Consider the following 24,868-nt stretch of genomic DNA (forward strand, 5'->3'; position numbering starts at 1 on the left):
GCTTGACTGTTGATCATTCTCCCATGTGAAGTCAGTTGTTGTGCCGCCTTTGCTATCTATGCTACACTAAAGGGAAACTGGGGCCGTAAAACGCTGTCGGGGATTGTGTTGTGGGACTTCGTGGCTGATTCACGATGGTTGTTCGGACTTTGCAGTCATTCCTAAACGAAGGAGTGTGAAGCACGTTGATGTTCCAGCACAGAGGGCGAGCCAGTGGAAGGAAATCTTAATATGTTATACCGCCCATGCCTCTTTCATATTACAAACACTACAGCTATTTCATGCAACTTTGTGAAAAGTGAATTGCATGCAGTACTGGTATATCTACATAATACCGTTCATATTAACATTTTGAGTTCAACGTTTTTCAGTAACCAAATATTTTAAATTTATTAATATACATTTGTACCTTACGTACAACAATAGTTCTCTTATCAAAAGTGTACACAGTCCGCATGTGTCATTCCACGGCAAATTGCACAATTTGAAAGCAAATTTAACCTTTATGTCTCCGATTTTGTTAAAACAAAATTTACACATTCTGTAAATGAAAAGAATAAACATGTGTTCATTTTATTACTGTCTTTCTTGCCTAGTTTGTAAATACGAAGCCTCAAAAGTTCCTGAAATACCGGCAGACATCGTTATGCAGTAGTTAAGTTTCTATTATCAGAGATTTTATCTTCGTCTCACTTTGGAGATTAGCATGCTTACGTCATTTACATGTAAAATAAATATTCACGATTTGTACAAAGTACTTAAACTTGTAAAATTGAACCCATTTAAATTGTTTCTAGTGCTGAAGATTTAACAATAAAGTTATTTTCTTTCTTGCTTCTCAATATTTGTATGTTAATCTGTCGATTTGAAGTTAGTGCTTCACAATTTGTCGATGATTCAAATCCATTTCTTCTTCTTGAGAACATACGTACAATTTGGTGTATGAAGATATTTATGCAATTGCTTAAAAACTCAGAATAGAGTTCTTAATAGTTAGTAAAAAATTTAATTACTTACCAAGTGTTACGTCATGAATAATGGCTGGCATACAGCTGTCACTTGCTGATCTGGAGTTGTGCTTGGGCATGGGTTCGATTCCTGCTTAGACTGATTACCTGGTTGGGTTTTTCCGAGGATTTTCCAAACTGCAAGCTGAATGTCAGGTAATCACAATTCGAATCTTCGGCCTCATGTCACCAAACACCATCTCGCTATTACCAATTCCATTGACATTAAATAACCAATAGTTATTAGAGGGTTGTTAACATTCTTCTATAAATAAAATTATAGAGTCATTAGTTTCATACGTTTTATGTTCACTGTAATTATAGGTAAAGAATTTAATGAGAATAAATCGACAAAAAGCCTTTGCTTTCAATATATTGTGATGCCGGTAAATGGAAGAGCTAGGCGCAATTCTTTGTTAAGAGTGCATTTCTTCGCATTTATAATATAAGTGACTGAATAGTAGAAGTGACATAAAGTTGAACTGGAATTTATATGTAATTACATATTCTATTCCTCCATGCGAAATGGAAATACCAATGAGTCACTAAGTACTTAAATTCACTGTATTTGGTTTGTTGCTAGAACACGTTCCGAAACTCATTTGAAAACTACAAGAAAAATATTAATATGTTGTAAATAATAAAATTAATTATACAGTAGGTATATAAAGAAATCGTACAGTAAAATCGATAGTTGGACCTTGGCGAGCAGACTGACAAGCCTCGTCTCAGTAGCTCAGGCAGCTGGTGCGTCTGAGTGAGTATTATACGGACAAGTGCGATTTCGAATCCTGCAAGTTTTTTTTATTTATATTAGGGTAATAACATTTCATTTTCCATTTTACATTATTTTACTTAAAACTACGTTTTACTCTACTTGTAAACTAATTTGCAAATTTGTTGAACTACGAAAATCAGTTTGGCTGGATATTACAGCAGATAGAAATCTACCAATGAACTACAGAAAAACGTAAAATCCACTTGGATTGTTGAGTAATCTAAGTGCATGCCCCTTCCTACACATTCAGGTTTGTTCACTGTATATTGCAAACAATATGCTGTCCAGTCAGGCTTACGACCTGCATTCTTGTCTTGTAATGTCTCAAAGTGAGTGGTTGAAAGTCTGACGTAAGTTACCATCAGTGTTTTTGGTTTTTCTTTCCTTTTTTGCTATGGCACCAGTCACATCATCTCTGGCTGCCAAAATTGAAATCATGGGCTGCTCCCACCGACTCTAGAGTTGTAATATGTGAAACTTGAAAAAAAAAAAAGTACATTTCATGAAATCACAATTGGAGCAAGTTTTTAGCTCTTCATATGAAACATAAATTGAGTGCTTGTAACACAGATTCAGGATCCTATCTGTTTAAGAAAGACATTGTGTAGTGCAATGGTTGATGCAAAACTCAAGATATTCAATGTATTCAAGGGAAATTCCTCTGTTAAAGTACACCCTAGTGACGTGTGTTGTGGAAAGGACATTTTCTGCCTATAAGCGTATTCTGTCCAACAAGCGGCGATCAATGACCAAAGAAATGTATATTGTGTATCAGGTTACAAGCAGTCCCATTGTGAACGTGGTAAATGTTACTTAATAGAATATTTTGTTTACTTAAACAGAGTATCCTAAAAAGATGTATACACATTTTGAAACACTATTTCTCAGCAACGAGATGAGACAAAAATACGATTTTTGCGGTTTTGTATTCCTTAAGCCCATACATGTTCAAAATGGCCTATTTCCACCACAGTACACTCCCAACAACATGTACAACAGAGCGACATACCAACTGGATTGTTGCTAATGGAATATCATTGCAGACATGTTCAATCAACTCTCAATTTCTCCAGTGTTTGTGGTTTTGTGACATACACTGTGTCCTTTAGAGCTCCCCATATGTAGAAGTCTGGATGGGTTAAATCCAGAGATTGTGGCGGGAACTCCGCAGCACTTCCTCTTCGTTCTATCCATCTCTGATTGAGTGTGAGATCGAGAAAATTCCTCACATTGCATTGACATGAAAGTGAACTGGATCCCCGTCCTGTTGAAAATAAAACCCATTTTCATTCTCAAAGAGGTCATTAGGATGTGGAATCATGGTTTCCAACATTTTCTGGTATTTCTCACCCGTGACAGTCCCTTCGAAGAAGTATGGCCCAATTATTCCTCTGGAAGACAGACCACACCATATTGTTACACCTGGAAGATTGACGACCTTTTTCTTGAAGAATGTGTGGGTTTTCGTTAGCCCAGTACACACAATTGTGCCATTAAGTTTAAATGTGACTTCATCTGCCCAAACAATAGTCTTGAAAATCTTCCCTTTCATCACACATGTTCAAGAACCACTCACCAAATTCCAGTCGCCTATCTCGTCCTCATTTAGTAAGTGGACAAATCTCGGAATGTAAGGCTTCCATTTTTGAGCTCGCAAAATTCGATGAACACTGGATTTGCTGATACCAATCTCACGAGAACATTGCCTCTTTGACTTCTTTGGGGATTGTGCAAAAGCCTGCATGACTGCATCAACACTTGTTATCGGTGGAACTTCTCTTTCTTCCGCACCGCCCTTTCAACACATCTTGCACTGTTCCATCGACTTCAAGCTTGTCTCGGATTCTTGTGATAGTTAACCTTGTTGGTGGTTGTGTTCCATATTCAACCCTTCAACGTCATTGGACCTCAACAACATTTTCCACTTTCCAATAACATTTCAATATCCACTTACGTTCATCGAACGATAATTGCACTTCCATGTTTGTTTATAAACAGATGAACATGTTTCCATGCTTCCACAGCTTTCTGAATCATAAACCGCAAAAATCGTATTTCTATCTCATTTCTTTGCTGTGAAATATTATTTCAAAGAGTGTATACATCAATATTGCTATATAATAATCCCAGCTTCAGATCAGTATGAACAGTGTCAAGTGCAGTTTTGATTTGTGTTGCAGCATACCAGCCACTGAAGCTGATGCAAGTCGTTACCGGCAAGGTGAATGAAGTGTGCCTGCGGTATCGTGACAATGGCAACCTGGCCACTCTCCCTCCTCCGTCTCCAGGACCGCCCATTTCGTCTTGTGCAATCAAGAACACAAGGCGTCGCATGGAGGACCGCCATGTGATAATAGAAGATTTCCATGCTGTGTTCAATATTCAGGTCTAAATATAGAAACATTCAAGAAATAGTGTTCTGTGTTGTTATAGAAGGCCCAGGTTGGCATTGCTAAACCAGAATGTAGCATTGGTCTTAATAAGCATTGCTTGTATATCAAAATTTTAATTATATCTTCCACTTTGAAATATTTTTTTAAGTACATTCGATTTGCAAGGAGGAGGTTGTTCATTGGTTTGAATGGATAGGATGCTGTTGTAAATCGTGGTACTTCTGTGCACGGAGTTTGGAAATAAGAAATTCTTGAAGTGATCTGAATGGCAATTTTGAGAGATAAACTGTCTCATATTTTCCTGACAAATCTCAGTAATTCCTGGCCTTCTGTAACATTACAAAGTTATTTAATTAAATGTATCAGTGGTTGGTCTTTATCAAGGCTGGAAGATTTAAACTTCGTAACATTGTAAACCACACTTTCTCAATCGCAATGTACACCATGCCTTCCGAAATACAGTAGATGTCATTGTTAGCTTATAGTGCATATAAATTCGGGCTCTGATTTTCAATAGACATCCAATGATACAGGAGGCAAGTCTGTACATTGTTACACAGCCCAAAACTGCATTAGAATTGGGCTTTCTCACATTGGTGATGACAAAAGAATGATGATTCGCAAATTGAGGAATATATTCATTGTAAATGTAGGTCATCTATATTTCTGTCGACCTTAGAAATGTTTTGTTGGATCTGATATCAGGACTGGAGTCCGACTAGCTACTACGCTGTGTTCGACGGCCATGCTGGAACTGATGCCGCGGTGTACAGTGTGAGCCACCTTCACCAGTTCCTTGCAGAGAGCTCGTTCTACCCAACAGATCCTGAAAGGGCACTCAAGGACGCTTTTTCTAGGACTGATGCTCTCTTTCTGGAGAAGTCCAATAGGGAGGTATGTGTCATTGTTTTGAAGATTCAGCAACATGCTAGTAAACTTAAAAAAATATATCTTAAAATATTTGGACTGTAATTTATCATGATTAATTGAAGATATTGGAGATGAAAGTTTTTAAGTGTAATAAAACTGTAAGTATACTTAATAGGGCGTATCAAAAAAAAAAATCGAAATTCAAAACATAAGGATGTACAAAAGTTGTCTTGTAGTACATGCTAGGAAAATGAAACCAATTAAACAATGCATTCTAGTTCTAAAAATATTAGAAGAAAAATTTTTTCAAGATACTGAGTTCTTAGTAGGCCTACTCATGATGAAAGGACTGCATTTATCGCAAAACGTGTCACCAGTGAAAAAGGAAAAAGCATCAGCCCAAGAAAGAAAAATGGTTTGAAAATAAAATAATGTTACCCACGATTACAGTTTTGAGATCAATGGTCAGAGGATACCTGTATGCAAACATCTGTTTCTCAGCACATTAGATAAATACAAGAAATTAGATAGCTAATAGACATGTCATTCAGAATAAAATACCAAGTAGTAGTACTACTAAAACATCCCCCAGCAACGGACGTGAGTGAGGCAGGACTAAATGAAGTGCAGATTGCTTACTGAAGAGAGGCAGGCTAGATTAATACAGGATACAAAAAACTGAGTATATAATAATGTATTTATTTAAGTATTGATGATTTGCAGAGTATTGTGTATGATAAGGAATTTTCTGGGGAGGAGGGGGGAACAGAACATTCCTTGTTTCCTATAACACACACAGTCGGTCGAGAGAGGTGAAGTTAGTCAGCAATGCTTGAGCTGCAGTTTGTGGCGAAAAAGGGAGATGTTTTTATCACGAAAGTAACTGCAATCCTTTGAAAAGAAGGCAGACTATTTTTCACGGAGAGCAAAATGGAAACAAAAGTAGAATATGCAAACAATAAAAACAGATTAGTAGTACAGTAGGTGGGTGCATTCGTGGAATTCGTTAGCAGCCATCTTCCTGTGGAGAATTCTGGGTTGATGCAGCTTGTAACATATTTGTACCTCTTATCTTGAATTCCTGCCATTTCTTGGAACTTAAAAATAGTACTCCTTTTCTTTTATCTGTCAGTAATAACAACTCATAGCAGTCTGCATGAAGCCAAGACCTGCAAACATGCTTTATGTTTGAAAAAAATAGGGAATAAAAAAAAGCCCCTCTGTGATTCAGTTAAAATTGCTTCTAGGAGGTCAAAATTTTTCGTGCGAAACATTGGCACCATATACAACTTTTGCAAAAATCTGTGCTTCAGTGGATGGCCATGATAATATCTTTAAAAAATATTGGAGTGCAAGAGGTCAAATGACTTTGTTGTCAAATGCCTGGCATTAGAAAACAACAACAACAACTACTACTACTTTTGCAACCCTTAAATTTTTAATTTTGGGGAAAAAAATGTTCGGCCTTTTTCGATACGCCCTAATACTTAATCAAGTCTTCAAATCGATAAAAGAAAGTTTTTGTTGCTATATTTTTTATTGCAGAACTTGCGAAGTGGCACAACTGCCGTTTGTGCATTGCTGCGACCCAAAGAGAAGATGCTGTACGTGGCGTGGCTGGGTGATTCACAAGCCGTGCTGGTGCGCAATGGGCAGGCCGTGCGAGTAGTGAACCCCCACAAGCCGGACCGACAGGTGGGCATTATGGGCTCATGCTGCTATTTCTATTTATTGACTAATTTTCACAACTTTAGGTTAACATGGGGATTGCCGTCACTCTGTAGAATTTTAGTTGAATAGGTACCTGCATCTTATTTCATATCACTGCATGCCTTTTTAAATCTGTTTAATTTGGTATTTATGTCTTCCTCATGTCACACACCACAGGTAGAATGAATTGTCTCAGTTTAGGTGACTTGGCTATATGGTAATTCTAAATCTGGGCTGTTCAACCCTGATAGTATAATGTGCGAAGGGTAAGTATTATAATCAAGGGTGGTATCTGTTGCACTGGATGCTGAGTCAGTCAGTCAACCAATCCCGGAATTAGGGAATGTGTAGGGATGGAGTATAAAGATTGGAAATTTATCCTTTGAAGATGTGGAGAAATTCAAATATTTTGGACCAACAGTAACGAATATAAATGATACTTGGGAGGAAATTAAACGCAGAATAAATATGGGAAATGCCTGTTATCGGTATTCAGTTGAGAAGCTTTATCATTCAGTCTGCTCTCAAAAAAACTAAAAGTTACAATTTATAAAACAGTCATATTACTGGTTGTTCTATATGGTTGTGAAACTTGGACTCTCGCTTTGAGAGAGGAACAGAAGTTAGAATTTATAAAACAGTCATATTACTGGTTGTTCTATATGGTTGTGAAACTTGGACTCTCACTTTGAGAGAGGAACAGAGGTTAAGAGTTATGCAAATCTGGCTTTCAGGTAAAGCTCCTGGGATCGATACCCGGCCCCTTCAAATTATTCAGAGGTTAAGAGTGTTTAAGAATAAGGTGCTTAGGAAAGTATTTGGGGCTAAGAGGGATGAAGTTACAGGAGAATAGAGAAAGTTACACAATGCAGAACTGCACGCATTGTATTCTTCACCTGACATAATTAGGAACATTAAATCCAGACGTTTGAGATGGACAGGGCATATAACATGTATGGGCAAATCTAGAAGTGCATATAGTGTTAGCTGGTGGGCTGGAGGGAAAAAGATCTTTGGGAAGGCCAAGACGTAGATGGGAGGATAATATTAAAATGGATTTAAGGGAAGTGGGATATGATATGACTGGATTGATCTTGCTCAGGATAGGGACCAATGGTGGGCTTATGTGAGGGCGGCAATGAACCTCTGGGTTCCTTAAAAGCCATAAATAAGTAAGAAGGGTTGTAGCATCCCTGGTGTGTGATTAATAGCCTGGAGTAGAGGTCACCTTGGGTAGGAAACTGGGGTGGTTCAGTCTTAAGATGAGCAACGCGAACAGACAGTAACAGCTTACTGCTTCTGTTGCCAGAGTCTGAGGGTGAGGAAGGGACTTCAAACATGCAGTCACTGCCCTTGCTGTACTTCGGTAGTGTGAGAGTTACAGAAGGATGATTCTCGCTTGAGAGGGCGGGGTGGGACCTGACCAAGATGTCGCTTCTGAAGTCATTTTCTATGCTATAAGCCGAAATTGAAGAGATCCGGTTTAAGATAATTTGGGGGCCTCGTGCATGTCACTGCCCTGTCCACATCCAATACTATATTTTGGGTTATCAGAACCTAGTTCACTTGAATGAGGGAGAGGAATTAGGATTGTTGACAATATTTGAAGCTGCAGACTTGTTCCATGATACACTACTGTTTCTGAAAAGTACAACACCCAGGAAGAAGGGCCCAAACGACTCCAAACTCGGAAGATGTGTAGAACAGTGTACCACCAGTAATTGATTACGTTTTCAGAGAGATGGCGTACACAGAGGCCCAACAGTGAGGTCTCTTGTGTCACCAGCAAGTCAGTGTTATGCTTTGCTCAGTCAGTGCAGAGCTTCCAAACGAAGTGGAAACGTGAAAGCTGTGCAGGTATGCCTCGTCGAGGTGGAAGGGCAGAATATGAGCATGTGAGTGAGTTTGAACGGGCAGAATGGTTGGTCTCCAGGAAGCAGGTTTGTCATACTGTGACATTTCGGCTCGTACAGGGCATGCTGCTGCGACAGTGATGTGTGTGTGGAACCAGTGGATAGCAGAGGGTCGTATGCAGAGACTAGTGGGTACTGGACCACGTAATGTGACCACAGCATGGAATGATCGCCATCTTGTCCACATGGCCATGACGGCCCGTACAGCTTCATCCAGTGTTGAGTCGACGTTGGAGTACTGCAGTCTGCGTCAACGGTTCGTCGTCGTCTTTTGAGGGCTGGACTAGTGGCTCGTATGGCGTTGCGTCAGCTTCCATTGTGCAGAAACCACCAACGCCTCACACTGCAATGGGCACGTGAACGCCGTCACTGGCGTGCTGAGTGGCAAAATGTGTTTTCAGACGAGTCCGCTTCAACTTGTCCTACAATGATGGCCGCATACGTGTTAGACGCTACTGTGGTGAATGCAATCTGAGAACCTGCATTTGTTGAGCGGCATAGCGGACAAACGCCTAGTGTGATGGTTTGGGGCACCATTGGATACAATATGCGATCTCCACTCCTATGTATTCATGACAATCTGAACAGCAGCCGCTACATTAGGGAGGTTTTAGAGCCCGAGGTACTGCCCCTCCTTCAGGCAACTCCACATGCCATATTTCAGCAGGACAATGCCCGGCCACATGTGGCGAGGATTGTGCAAGCCTTCTTCGAAGAACGACGGGTATCACTGCTTCCCTGGCCTGCACGTTCGCCAGACATGTCACTCATCGAACGTGTCTGGGATATGGTTGGTCAGCAACTTGTTCATCATGGTCCTCCAGCACCCACTCTTGACGCTTTGTGAACTCGCATACAAACTGCATGGAGGGAGATTTCCGAGGAATATATCCAGGCCCTCTTTGATTTCATGCCATGACGCTAGAGGCTCTGATTGCAGCGCATTGCACCATACTGAAATCTCACGGTCACAGATCAGGTACAGTTCTGTAATTCTAATCATTTGTGTATTGTCATGTACCTAATCTGTGGTATAAATTTCTTTTCAGTCACATGTATCCTTCTTAGTGTTGCAGTTTCCACAAACATTAGTGTATAATCAAAAGATAATTTTGCATGATGATGAGTGCATGTTAAGAGAAGTACTGGAGAAGATTATGATCAGCCTTAATAAGTCGAGGATTATTGGAAGCCATAAGGAAATTATCTTCACTCTTAGAGCATTGCCTGGCTGTCAATAAACAGAATAATAAACAGTATTGATGTAGATATTTCAATCTCAAAGGCAGTTTTTTTTTTGCCAATAAACAACATGTTCAGTGAATTCTGAACAGTTGTTTTGTGATCACTTGTATAGTTCTGCAGTGTCAGTTTTTGAATAACACAGTGACAGTGATGATAAAACCGTCATAGCTGAACCTGAGATAAAAAGATTGTGCAAGTACTTCCATGTAAGGCCTCCCCGTCCTGTGAATGGTTGGGAATTTTTAAAGTAATATTAATGAGCTTTGTACTTGCCTGTTTCTCAGCTTCCTCAAGTCATTTGTTATGTTTCCACTGACCATAAATATGGCATGATGCAATTTGATCTGAACCTTGATTTTCTGGAGGGACCCTGCCATCTGTCCATGCCTGATTTTGTTTTCTTGACAACAGCCAACAGGGTCGACAATAAACGACATTATTTATTTGCAGCGTAGCCAAGTTAGAGGAATTTTTTGTCCATGGGTTTCCATTCTGATGAAGAAACTCTTATTGTGTAAATCTTTTAGAAAGGGACTTCTGGGTTGGCATGGCCCTTTCCGAATTAAATTGCCACTAATATTAATGTCCTGAAAGTGGCCCTTAACTGATGGATTATCACTATTTAGGAGGTCCCTCTTCTTCAAATGGTACCAGTAATACATCATTTGAATTCTGCATATTCGTCCCTAAATTCTGTGAAATGGTAGTTGGGCCAGTGAGTAGCCTGCACCCCGGACCCTGTAACATCCACACTAGTTGCAGTTCACTACAGGTATCACTTAATTGTTTTTCCCCCAAGGATGATGAAATTAAAAAAAAATACTTCTACGATATTTTCTTTTTTTATCAGCCTTTCCTTTCTTTTTTAAGCACAGCCCATAATTAATGAATAAAATAATTAATCTGCACGTGTGCACAATGAACACTGAGCAGCAAACACTAACTCTTTCTGATCCCACAGAGTCATAAACTGAAGCTTTTATAACAGTTTGCCAACTACCGATTTGGTGTTACTGCTACATTGTTCTTGAAACAAAAGTTGTTTCCACTTTCAGGTGACGTTGGTATAAAAGAAGAATTTGCTGCGACAGTTAGGGTTTTTACAATTGGTTAGAATATTGATTAACTGATTATTGACGCGACAGAAAAGTAGTACAGTCCATACTTACTTACTGGCTTTAAAGGAACCTGGAGGTTCATTGCCGCCCTCACATAAGCCCGCCATTGGTCCCTATCCTGAGCAAGATTAATCCAGTCTCTATCATCATATCCCACCTTCCTCAAATCCATTTTAATATTATTCTCCCATCTATGTATTGGCCTCCCCAAAGGTCTTTTTCCGTATCAAATTTAATTACCGAAATGTGAAAACTAGAAGAAAGAAATATTATCTCTTATTTCAGATGAAGTGTTTTAAATTTATTTACTTTTATTTTTTGAAACATTCGAAACTTCATCATACATTACCAACTAAGGCAGAAGGGAAAATGATGTTAATTCTACCCCTTGGAAAGCACGGTCTGCGCCTTGTAGTTGTGCCCTAACCTAATAGTGTGAGACATAACATGTTTTTATGTGGGTGTGACGATTTATCTTGCCTTGCAGGACGAGAGAGAGCGCATAGAAGTGATGGGGGGCTGCGTGCTCTACTGGGGCACTTGGAGAGTCAACGGACAACTGGCTGTGTCTCGAGCAATCGGTAAGTAAGAAGAGAGTCTGTGGTATATTGCACAGTACATCTGTGCTGATTTACTTGCTACCTTGTTCCTTGTTCCCTGTTGTCTGAATTTCACAAAGAAGGCGACTATAGCCAGACTTAACTTCATTGCCCTCTGCTAGACTTGAACCCTGAACGCTGACGACAACATTCGTCCCCCTCCCTTTCCAATTCCATTGTTTCATCTTGCAGACTGTATTTACTCCAATATAATACGTACTTGTGCTAAGAACCACTCAAGATTGAAATAATTATATTATGAAGACGGCTCACTTGCAGTGTCAGAACACTGATTAACAATGACTAATGTCATGCCACTCTTTCATCAGTAATTATTGGTAATTTCTTTTTGTTATTTAAAGACACGTGATTGTTAAAAGTTATATATTTAAAGTGCCAGAATAAAGAGAAAAAGTGTGAGTAAATCATTATTGTAGTTAAAAATAATATTCGTATTAATAATAATTGTTGTCAAAAATGAACGTGAAATTACGTATGAAAATTGCGCAAAAGACGAAAAGAAACAAATTTGCAATGACAGTTTCTCTGCAAGTACCTCATAGCATAAATTTTATTCGGGTCTGGGTGTTTGCTTGCGAATATAATATAACACTGAATATAATATGCACTCCAGTTTTCAAGACATTATTTTGTAAAGAAAAAAAAAATGCATATTATAATTTCATAAATATGGTTCACATGGTTGCCTTCTGGGCTGTATTTATATTTAGTTAATCTGATATTTTCCAGTTTTCTGTTAATTTGATATGATGTACTGTGGCTCTCTTACATGTTTACTGTGTTACGAATATCACCATTACATTTTATTGTGTTCATTTTACACTGATGCGCTGGATTTCAATGCTGAATGATATCTGCAGTTTAAGTCTTACTTTTACCAGCTGGCTGCTCAACGTTGAAGAGGTGTAACTTATTGCTGTTACAGTATACAAAAATAAAATTCGCAATGTTTGGAAGGTTGGATATACTTTCTTCTTCAGGAGAAGAGCGTGAGACTGTTCCACATTGCTTCAGTATCCAGTTTTGTCGTAGTGTTGCCTCATGGGAAATATAAGGTGACCAGACATTCTCTTTTGTCCAGATATGTCTTCCTTTTTAGGCTTTTGTCTGGGGTCCAGGCGGATTTTAAAAAAATCAAGAAATGTCCTCCTTTTCGTAACTTGTATGCCTGATATTTTGAAATTATCTGATTTGACGCCTTTTTCAAGTAACTTGCCTGTAGGTGGCAGCAGCTCTTTACCAACGATCATAATAACTCTCTTTGCTCCCCCTTGTTATGGTCGTTGCTCACAGGTAGCTATTAAATCGAGAGATCGAATTGCAAATGTAACTCTAAATAGATATTTTCTGTCCTCTTTCATGATTATAGTTTCCTTGACTTTCATATGTAGCTAACTGTAAAATCATTATTACATTTTTTCATAATTATTTTGTAAGTTAATAAAATAGATATTAACATACTTTTAAGTGTGATATAAGCCTAAATATTCTGTAATAAATTAGATTTTGACGTAATTTAAAGTATAATATAGGCCTAAGCCTAAATCTAAGTACAGATTTCTGTCCTCTTTTTTTGGAACAATGTCCTCCTTTTTGAAGCTTTATGTCCTCTTTTTTTATCGATGTGAATCTGGTCACCCTAGGGAAATAGCATTATTGGAGGTTACAATAATAATAATAATAATAATAATAATAATAACAGTGGCGGCTTTAGAGGTAGTGCCATTGTGCCATGGCACTACCAGAATTCAGAAGGAAAAGGAGAATTCATATTTTCCGCTCAAAACCTGAGAGAAACAAGTTACGCTTACACAAACTCTACAGGTCAATATGATCTTTGCAGCGAAATACGCTGTAACCAGTGTTTGGAGGATGGGTCTGTGCCAGGCACTACATCCCATAAGAAATATAATGGGATGCGCGCGCAGTCTTCATGTTCGCTCGTCCTTTTCAGCATCTAAAGCATGATCTGAAATGTGCCAGGAACAAATTGCAGCTGGCTTTTGCAATGCTTGTAAAACTGTATACATCCCCATTTACTACGCCGATCCCTTACTACCTCGTGCTCTGTCTGTCCTTCCGCTTTGTCAGAACAAGTTTCTTAGCGAAGACTGCAACAATAAGATAATAAAATCTCTCCCGGTTTCTTGAAAACTTGGCTTGAGAAAGTTTTCACTTTATTATTTCTACCAACAGTACCAAGTGTAGTGTCAACGTGTTAAGTCGTGAGGTTGTCATTGTAATAGTGGTCGTGTTATCGTGTTGTGTACGGTTAAAAAATGAATTCGGTTGGCGCTTTATTGAAATCTCAGTTTTCAACATTAACATATGAAAACAAACTTCGTGTTAAAGAATTAGGCAGACCAACACCGCACTTAAATATTCATCGAAAGCAGCAAAGTGCTAAAGTTAACAGATCTCGCAAATTCAACCCAGATATTTATTTAAAAAACAACTGGTTGTGTGGATGTGATGTGAAAAATGCGTTCTTCTTTTTCCCGTGTGTTCTGTTCGGAGGTGAACTTAGCTGGTCAAAAGTGGATGTGACGGATTTAGTACACTTATGGGGTAAAATAAAAACACATCATAAGTCAAAGGTTAATATGAATAACGTCTTCAGTTTGTCTATGCTGGGTAAAGCGAACACTGAAAATCAGTTAAATTCGCGATTGCAAAACACAATGAGCAAGTTGATAAAAACAGATATGTGTTAAATTTAATAATAAATTGTATACGATTTTGTGGGGCACTAGATTTAGCACTAAGAGGGCACGATGAATCTGAGGAGTTTTGTTTGCAAAATAGACAACTTCAACAAAAAAATGATGGATTTATTTTCAAGTCAGAAGAATAGGCGAATGGGTTTTATCTATCGCGCATATTAACCTGGTCAACAAATGTGCTCAAGTGCTCCAGTTGTATAAATTTTGGTGAGTGATTATTATTATTATTATTATTATTATTATTATTATTATTATTATTATTATTATTATTATTATTAGAGACGAGAATTTCATGCACTATAAAATCCCAAATTATGCATGCATTCATGCACTATCAAACTATGAAATATGCATGATCAAGCGAAAAATACATTAAAATATGCACTTTTATTTTTGTTTCAAAATGTCTTATTACACTTCACTTTTTTTGCACAGTTAAAAACCTAATAACATTTTTAAATTGGTTTCTGTGAGGTTCCTGCACTTGACTCTATATTGCAAGAAGTTACGGGTTTAAACTTGAATGAACATATTTGTGACAGCGTCAGGTCAAATTCTTCATTCAAGTTTTCGCCACAAATAACCTTCTTCACTGAACAAAAGAATCCGCAGTCCGGATTAGCATTTAGGACCCTGTCCAATTTGTTTTTCGCCGCTACATCCACTTTCGCACGGGCATAACTGAGGGATCTATGAAATTCTTTGAAGATTATTTCTTTTGTTGCATTCTTGCAATATGTGAAACAGATGCGACATGTTGGTCGACTTGAAATTTTTTAGTACATTTCATCTGAAATTATAATAGACCTTACGGTTACCTAGATACGATTTAAAAACGGACATCGTAATTTAATAATTATTTTGAACAAGTTTTGTAATTTTTTTTTACAAAGAACAATTGTCATATAAAATATTCGGAAACAGAACAGCATTGCTTTACTCTTTACTCCAACAGTCGCAAAATACGACATCCTCATCTGACCTAATAAAATCTTTTCCTTTACAGTAATCCACTGTGCAAAGAGTACACTTTTGGAATCTTTAAATTGGAAACATATTAGAACCACATTAACACGCGCAAACAGAATAAACAAGCACATTAACAACTTACGACATTCACACACTGCAAACACAGTTTAATGGTGATTCGAATTTTAGTAGAATCTAAATTGCTACTAGTACTAGAAAAGGAAGAGAATTTACAACCTCCCTGAAAGAGGATGCTTTTGACCTAAATTATTTGTCGGCAATTTCCTTGAACCCTCTATATTTCCACTCTACTTACTATTCTCAAAATATCCAACGTAATAAATTTATGACACGTAGTGTATAGAGGGTCGTCGGTAAAGTGTTGTAAAAATGGACTTCCGTCCAGGGAAAGGTCCTCTAACACCTTACTGAGAAAATCTTAACATTTTATTTAATTTTTCTGTTATTTAGTTTTTTCTTTTTTTTTTTTCTTCAATCCTGATTTCTGAAGCTAAAATGGGACATAAAATCGAGAAACTAAGGTGTCCACACAAAACCATTAAAACATGCATTTAAACTGAATGTAATGTATATTATATGCATTATTAAGCTAAAAAATTACCTAAATATGCATTATGCATGTTTTTATTCCTAAAAAGTCGAAAACATGCAAATATGCACGGGAAAAGTACACATATTTGGAACCGGAAAGTAATGAAATGGATAAGTACTAAGTATTAGCTATGTCCTATGTTCCTATAAAAACATGCATTTGCATGGAATTCTCGTCTCTAATAATAATAATAATAATAATAATAATAATAATAATAATAATAATAATAAAAGGTAAAGGTATCCCCGTAACATGCCATGAAGGCATTTGGGGGGCATGGAGGTAATAATAATAATAATAATAATAATAATTATTAATATTATTATTATTATTATTATTATTATTATTATTATTATTATTATTATTATTATTGCTGCTGCTTATAGTAGGAAAAAGAGTTACCCTCCCCCTTAGGGTATCCTGGATATACCACTGATTTTGGCACTATGCATTAAATATGTATGAGCCGCCACTGAATAATAATAATAATAATAATAATAATAATAATAATAATAATAATAATAATAATAATAATAATAATGCTAGGTCGTGGAGTAGCTGCACATATACAAGGTTAGTGTTCACCACTGCCCAGTGAATTTACGTGGCCAGAGAGGTGAAACCAATCCTCATCAGTCATTATGTACCCCAACTTGCACAGTTGCTATTCACTGTACACGTTTGTGATCGTAACTGATGCACAGTCATCACACAATATGGCTTCAGATGTACAGTCTTACAAAAAAGTTTTGTCACACAGATACTTTATAAGTCCCAGAAATGATACGGTGCACATGATCTGAACCTGGTTCACAAGAGGACTAGTTGAGATAATAAAATTGGTTTTGTTTCATTGTATGTCTGATTTCACACCAATTTCGTAACTACAATATATTTTAACTAGGCGTTGTATTTCCTTTTATTATTATTATTATTATTATTATTATTATTATTATTATTATTATTATTATCATCATCATCATCATCATCATCATCATCGCCAATTTTTTAATTTTATTTATTATTTTCTGATCATCAAATGGAGCTCGCACATCTACAATCACCAATACTGTTTGGGGCATTCTGCATAGATCCCACAACATGCCATTTCTTAACAAACATCTTTATGCCTCTCTTCGCCAGTTGACCTTTACTTTTAAACTTGCCTCGAACCCTCTCTCCCATGTGTCACTCTGAGTGTGCATCATTTTGCACAGTGCTGACGGAAATGTTTGGCTCGACCAATGTGAAGAAATGCAGACAGAAGGTGTCAGTTATTGCAACTGTTCACTCACACAGTGCAATACTGGAGGATTTCAAGCAGCCAGAATATTCTGCTTCGTGTGCCACCCAGTATCTTCATTTTATTGTAATAGAAAAGAGTACGTCAGATCTTCACTTAGAACAGTGACTTGTATTCCATGGAAACATTTGCTTTCTGAAGAATAATGGAAGTATATGATATTTAAAATGTTCTCGAAATATTTTAAAATAATTTCACTTTTATTCTGCAGTGATTGGACTCCCCGGTTTTGTCAATTTCAACAGATGATACCTCATTCCCTCTAGGTGACGTCATACAGTCACTGGATTCATATAATACTGATAGTCCAATTGACAACAATCAATGGAAACAATAACAAAGCTGTGATATGAACTTGCTACAAGTATTGTGATGTTGCAAGAAATCAGTTTTTGAGGTAACTGTTGCAGAGGAAATGTTTTTGAACTTTCCGGCTGTAGTATTTCATGTTGAGCAGTTCATCTGGTCTGTGGCATCAGACCCGTGTTATTCAGGATGGTGCATTGGCGCAGATGGTTCGAACTAGAGATGAACAAAACTAACTGCCGCTCTCGCTCGCTGTGTTCTTTGCATTTATCTTTCGAGTCTCGTCTCGTAACTTTCGTGCGTTTCGAATTTTCTCATCATTCTCGAAATAGCGTTTGGTCGATGTGGAAAGATTTCGTAACTTTGAATAACATACATCATTGAAATAAATAATATTAGAAATGTTTAATGGAGACAGAAAGACAAAACAAGACAGTATCTTAGTTATCAAAATGTTTTGGTTCTATTATATGATATTACCTAGGTTATATAAATAGAAAAAAAATTCTGAAATAAATTTGAATTTTTAAGAAACATAAAACATAACGTTAAATAAAGCATTAATATTTTTTATTGTACACTTGATCTCAAACATACGAAAAGGAAATTCCTAGCCTTTTAATAAGAGCCTAGTAATTAAGCAAAGGTTGGAGAACGGATTATCATACACTGAAAGGTAGAGATGATGTTTCAAATAGACTACTTGATTGTTTATACATATATAACAATTGCCAAAGTAGATGAAAGTTCAGTCTGGTATAAACAACTGTGACGATTCAAGGCTGCTTGACATTCGAGAGTTCATCACTCCCGAAGTCTTGAAACACTCACAAGCAGTCTTCACGTCAACAACACGACATAGACAACATTGTCGTGCGGGTTTTCGGCTTTGCAGACACTGTTAGTCTTCTTTTCTCAATCGTTGTTCAACTCTAGTTCGAATCCACTGCACAATGATCCGAAATTCGTGACAAAATTCAGTTTTTAGACTTTCTCTGAGAGGAATGCTATATACCATTGTCTTAGTTGGCGCTAATACATTTCAATATATCACACTCCTAGGTTTGAGTTTGGTGCCTGTCATGACATTCCAAAGTAAGAGATAGTAACTTCGAGATTTCATAGATGCAATCAAAGATTTATAAATGTCATTCATAGTTTGTTACTTAAAATTATGCTAAAAGGTATGTCATTTTCTGACTTATTTACTCTCTTTACGAGAAGAAACTTGTATTTACATATTTTTCTTCACATAAATTAACTTTGCTTTTTTTAATAATCCTCAGTATATATGCAGAGCTACCAAAAGAGTAAACCAACGTACAAAAAATATTTTGAATATATGTGCAAATTTGGAATGTAGACGGACTTGTGTCTAGGCTATGCCTGTAGTCTAGCGCCAGCACTCGGTTGGCCCAAGCACGTGCGTGCATTTGGTTTTCGTCACTCGCCAAGATCGAATGGTCAGTTAAAGTTAAATACGTTTGACTGTAGGTTGTGTTCTCTGTTACTTGTTTTATAGTTTCAATTTACATTACAGTTTCGTCAATCACAGAAAGAAAAAAGCTGATATTTATCCTTTGTATCACCGAATATTGCAGCCTAAAGACAGGCCCTATGCTTGTATGCATTTATTGAACTAAACTACCAGTTGAATAGTAAATGTGCAGGACCCCGTCATTAAAACATTAGACTTTACACATTTTCAAAATTGTGTATGAATTAGTAAATGGAATTGGGATGGGTCCAGCGGACAGTTTCAGTACAAACAACATTTTATAGATATACAGTATAGTGATAGTCATGTTGGCTTTGTATATAATATATTGGGGAACATACACCTGCAACTGCAGGAAAAATCATTGTGACAAAATCCACACCTATCTTCTCCCAGATACTGCCGACCAGTCAGAATGCAGTGGAAAAGGTAACAGCTGCTTTGTCATTAGAAGAAATGGCGTACATAAAAAACCATATATCACAGTCAATCTAGTACACCTAAAACCGCACTGATGATCCCAATGATTTCATCTACATAAAGAGTTAATCTTTTCAAAAGAATATTGGACAACAATTTTTATGACGTCAATAAAAGTGATATTCCTCGAAAGTTTCTATAGTTAGTCTTTCCTCTTTCTTAAAATATACAATTCTTCTGGTACAATTTCCTTTTCCCAAATATGCAGTACAAGCTTAAAAATATCACTGGATAACACGTTTCCACCCTCTTGTATTAATTCTGGAATTTGATCAATACCTAAGTCTTGTACTTTTTCAGCTTTTCAATCGTAAATTTCGACTTCAGAAAGTGTGGATTCGGTTATAAATGGCTCAGCAGTTTGTATTTGAATATCGTCCTGATCATTTCTGTTTGGCTTATGTACATTTAGCAGTTTGCTACTTTTTTTTTTTTTTTTTTTTTTTTTTTTACAATATATTCATCAAAACCAAGGAAAACGTCATTTGATGAAAGATGACTGCTTGATGATATTTTCAGAACTTGGTTGAAACCTGTGCCTCAGAAAAATTTTCAGCATCCTACGTAATATATAAAACATTGCCCATTGTGCAGCTCAAACCAAGAAATGCATTCGGAACACCTCAAAATCTGTGCTTCAGTGGCTGACCATGATAATATCTTTGAAAAATATTGGAGTGCAAGAGGTCAAATGACTTTATTGTCAAACGCCTGGCATTAGAAAACAACAACAACATATATAAAACATCACTTTCTCTTAGCAACATGGGGCACCTCATCATTGGCATTAGAAAGTCACATGGAAGGAAAGAAGCGTGCAAACACACAAAAACACATCCAAATGAAATTCTCAACACACAACTCAATTCCAGAACACGCTCTTTGACTCCACATTACACTACACAAATACAGCCCCACAGAAAACAAAACGAAAGGCGCCAAGACCAGCAACAACCAGTTCTGATGATGGCCAATAGCAGGCCGAAACATGTTAACAAGGTAACATAAAATTTAACACGTGAAAGACGTATAATACGTTTTCCAAAGAATAAATAATGATGATGATGATGATACTGATACTGATAAATTAGCCTAGTAGGCCTGTGTACTAACAAAAGTTCAATAAAATACAAAATGAAGATGTAATTAGGAAGTAATGAACTTTGACATTTAGTGATTTACAGATCTGTTTCACGCGCGGTTCTGTGCTTGTTTTCGCCAACTCTAGAGTCCAAATTTGGTAATGCACAGTTGGAAAGACTGTGTCGATGTTCCATTAGGTCTTTGCTCATTGTAATGCCCGTCCCTTTTAACCGTTTCTTATTATGAAATATTTCGTTTCGTTTCCTATAACCAACAAATTTTATGATCAGAGGTTGAGGCCTTTCACCTGTTGTTACCTTGTCGGTGTAATGGCTTTGACCAGTGTATCGTCAATCCACTCCCATTTTCCTGGCAGTAGTGTCAGTGTCCTCTGAATTCGTTTGCTGTACTCTATGTAGACACATTCACTGTTGACATTCCATGAGGTCATCTTATCGTTCAGTCAATTTATTCTCGAGTTCTTGTATCTTCTTTTGCAGAGCCGCCTCTAGTGTTCTCCTCGATCAGGTCCCAACCAGCGAGCCTTTTAGAACTGTTGCCAGACTCTGCAATATGGCAGGATCCCGCTGAGGCTCTTCTATAACTTTCCTGACATACTCTCTATGCTTGCTATATTACGGTTCTATGTTTTTGGTTCCATCTTTCCTATATTCGAAAATCAGTAGAAATTGAACACTAGTGAAGGAAATTCACCTATTAAAAGTAAACGTTAATCACCAGCACAGACTTTCACTACTCAGATCCGTCTGCCATCATTTTGACTTCTTTAGAAAATGAGATAGGAAAAAATTCAAAGCATGCTCCAAGGAAACTCATCTGTTTTTACTATGGTCTAGCATAATTTTATATTCTGCCTCAGGAAATTCACAGAATGATTTTGTTGTGTTTCTTTCATTTGTGCTCCTTGGGGAATCTACCTCGAATTTGGTAAACTTTGGAGTGGCCAGCCGCATCCTGTGCTTGAGAAGGTGGCTATGCAGCCTTTGCCATCTAGTTTTGCACTTTTCCCGCCACATGGCAGAATCCTGCAAGTGCAACCCTCCCCCCCAGACACTTTATTCACGTAAATCCGCAAGGGGATGCTTCACGGAAGCTTCCTTTCATTCGCTGCCCGACATGACCCTTAATAAAATGAGCATCTTCGCAGCCCCACAGTCAGAAGCCCCCTAACCTTGAAACAAATTGCTTCTAATCTTCCCTTATTGCTTCAATCACTCGCATTTCTCTCCTACAACATTCCCTTCACTCTTCCCGGCTTGTTTGCTCAACCCTTCAAAACCATCTGGCGTCGGTAAGTCGCGAGCTATGGCTTGTTGATCCTTCGACAATAGAGTCTACCGTTTCCCCGCTCCTGGTGTCGTCAACTGCGAGAACTGACTACCTGATTTCATCTCTCTCTCTCATTATCCTTCCCGCCATCGTACCACCTGAGGACAACCTAGGCACTCCCGTTACTCCTGCCTTCCTCTCACAAATCTTACTTCGCTACCATCCATCATAACTTTCCCCACATCGAAGTCTCAGGACGAATTTACAAATTACAAATTTCTATAGCAACTCTGTTCCCCTACCTCTAGAACCAGGATTTTATCCCTCCGTCTTTCCTGCATTCATTAATGGATTATATTCCATGTATGCTCCTGTGACATGGTGCGTGATTGTTATTATCATTATTGACTTGACAGCTGCCTGTATTGTTATTGCCACATCTTGGTTTTCTCTTTCTGTCTGTAATAAAATGAAAGTTTGCAAATGCTAATGTATCATCATCATCATCATCATCATCATCGTCATCATCAATTACAAGGACACTTTATTACAGCAGATCACTGCACTCCACGTGGAGTTGACAAATACCTGCAAAAAGTATAGGCCTAATTTGATGAGTCGAAGTTTTTATTGGTTAAAGTTTAAGCACAACAATCGGTCACGTCATCAGAAAAGCTTTGTTGTGCCAGCCAGGCACAAAAACGTATACTATACAGAGTGGTCATTACATTGCAAAAGTTTATACATTAAAAAATTACTGTTCAGCCAAAGTTTGTCTTGTGTTGCTGCTTTATTCGGCAAAATATAAGATGTTCTTATAATATGAGACAGCTCGTGACTACGAAGGTAAGTCAATAAGTAACCGCACTCTCTTTTTATAATTTATTATGAAAATGGAAAAACTTACATTCGTCTCATTTTTCAACATAGTCCTCTTGCTTCACAATGTACTTGATCCAGCTTTACATAAGCTTTCTGATGAGCAGCAAGCCACGTATGCACCACTTTCTTCACTTCCTTGTCTTTGGTGAATTGACGGCTCCTTAAGGCATCTTTAAGTGGATCAAAAAAAAATGGAAATCTGATGGGGCGAGATCGGAACTGTATGCAGGATGCTCCAACACCTCGAAACCCAGTTTCTCAATAGTTTGAGCAGTGTAGACGGCAGTATGTGGATGTACATTGTCGTGCAAAAGAAAAAAAAAAACTCCTTCCAACAATAGGTCGTGGCTTTTGGTTCAGCTCGTTGCTCAGCATCTCATTGTTTATTATTGAGCTCTTCTTCAAGTAATGTTGCATTATTGGCCCTTGTGAGTCCCAGAAAAGTGTGAGCATTATTTTTCCTGCGGAGGGTTCACTCTTGAATTTCTTTTTTACTGGGGATTCGAGGTTTTCCATTCCATGCGCTGGCATTTGCTTTCAGGTTCAAAGTGATGAATCTGCGTTTCATCTGCAGTAACTATTCATTTCAAGCAGTTCACCTTTGTTAGCAGTAAGCATTGTCAGACAAACCTTTGGGACCCACCTTGCACAGACTTTATGAAAGCCAAGCCTTTGACTAATTTGCCACTTTTTCGATAGTCACCCTTCGGTTCGTCTGAATCATGGCAAAGACTTGCTCAATTTTGGCTTCACTAGTAGATGTGGATGGGCATCCTACTCTTTTCATGCTTGTCCAACCATTTTTTAACTTTTCAATCCATTCGTACACACCTCGCCATGGTAAAACAATGTTCCCGTATTGCACAGTGATCTGGAAGATCCAAAAAACCGGAAAAATTCCTGCAGTCAGTATTTTTTTATAAATTCATGCGAATAATATTTCAATGCTTTTAGAGCATATTAAGCAGAAAGTAATGTTTGTTTTTTTTGCCCCAATAATTGTATTACTGCCAAATCCATTATGTATAATATATTTGGCTGAAAATTCAAAGTTTAATAATACTTTATCATTATTAAAATAAATATAATGAATAATGTTATTAAATACATCAGTATGCCTTAAACCTCATTCCACGTCGCTGCTTTCACCTTCATCGTCCTCGATGGAAGTAGCATTAATGTCAGTTCTGGAAGAAAAATCTGGCGGCTCTGTAAGAAGGTGAACTACATCAGATGGATGAGATTTTTCAGGTTTTCTTGGCAGTTTTAGAAATTGTGTGACTATAGGATCACAAGTCAACCTCAGTCTTAAAAAATGTCTTCGTCTTCAACAACCCTTGAGGGAAGAATTTAATATTCTTGTTTCTGACTTCTTCAGCTTCTTCTAACATTTTTCCAATGAAAGAAGTATGGCAGAAATAACAGGCCCATGCAGAAGAATCTTATGTGCAGATGGGGCATATAATACCAAGGATATTTTGCTACAAAAACTTTTGCGGTAGTTAAGATATACTCATTGAAGGTTGATTCATTGATGCTGTATCCACAATAAATAGTGATCAAAATGACACCAAAGGGGTTTATCAGATCTTCATCTACACCAATGCAGCAGAAACAAGTGAAGTGGGTTCTGGTGGTCTGTAGTATCGAAAAGATGAGGAACAGGGATTTTACCGTATAGCTGTAATTACCTTCGGAGGTGATTCATCTACTTGGTAAAGTAACTGAACTGGCACTATGCATGTTACAAAGACATGTCGGATCACTGAACCTTGTTTATAGACGATTGCCCACTACTGCCATCGAATCCTCACTTTCACCGTAACATAAAACCATCTGGATTCATTGTAGCTAATGATCTGTAGTTTTACTAGACGTATTGCTGTATGGTACAAGAATTTCAGGAGCTTCACTTCTACAGAAGTTTCGAGATTAACTTACATTGTTTTCACCTAAACTAGCCTCGACAATTATTTATACAAAGGCTGTCCACCCCAGATGGAATTTTCCAGCTCTCGTAAGGTTTGCTAAGACAACTTCAGTATTTTAGAAGCTACTGTACCTCCT

General features: G+C 37.5%; 1 protein-coding gene across 1 annotated transcript in view; it reads left to right on the top strand.

Annotated features, from left to right (window-relative positions):
* The window catches only part of LOC138715781 (platelet binding protein GspB-like), a 173,629-nt gene that overhangs the window by 37,159 nt on the left and 111,602 nt on the right, over window positions 1-24,868 (top strand). The window contains exons 3-6 of the mRNA XM_069848844.1: window positions 3,966-4,171; window positions 4,884-5,072; window positions 6,594-6,743; window positions 11,522-11,615. Coding sequence (XP_069704945.1) covers window positions 3,966-4,171; window positions 4,884-5,072; window positions 6,594-6,743; window positions 11,522-11,615 — 639 coding nt within the window. The remainder of the gene's footprint in view (window positions 1-3,965; window positions 4,172-4,883; window positions 5,073-6,593; window positions 6,744-11,521; window positions 11,616-24,868) is intronic.

Source organism: Periplaneta americana, chromosome 15, assembly GCF_040183065.1.
Source record: "Periplaneta americana isolate PAMFEO1 chromosome 15, P.americana_PAMFEO1_priV1, whole genome shotgun sequence".
Classification (NCBI taxonomy): domain Eukaryota; kingdom Metazoa; phylum Arthropoda; class Insecta; order Blattodea; family Blattidae; genus Periplaneta; species Periplaneta americana.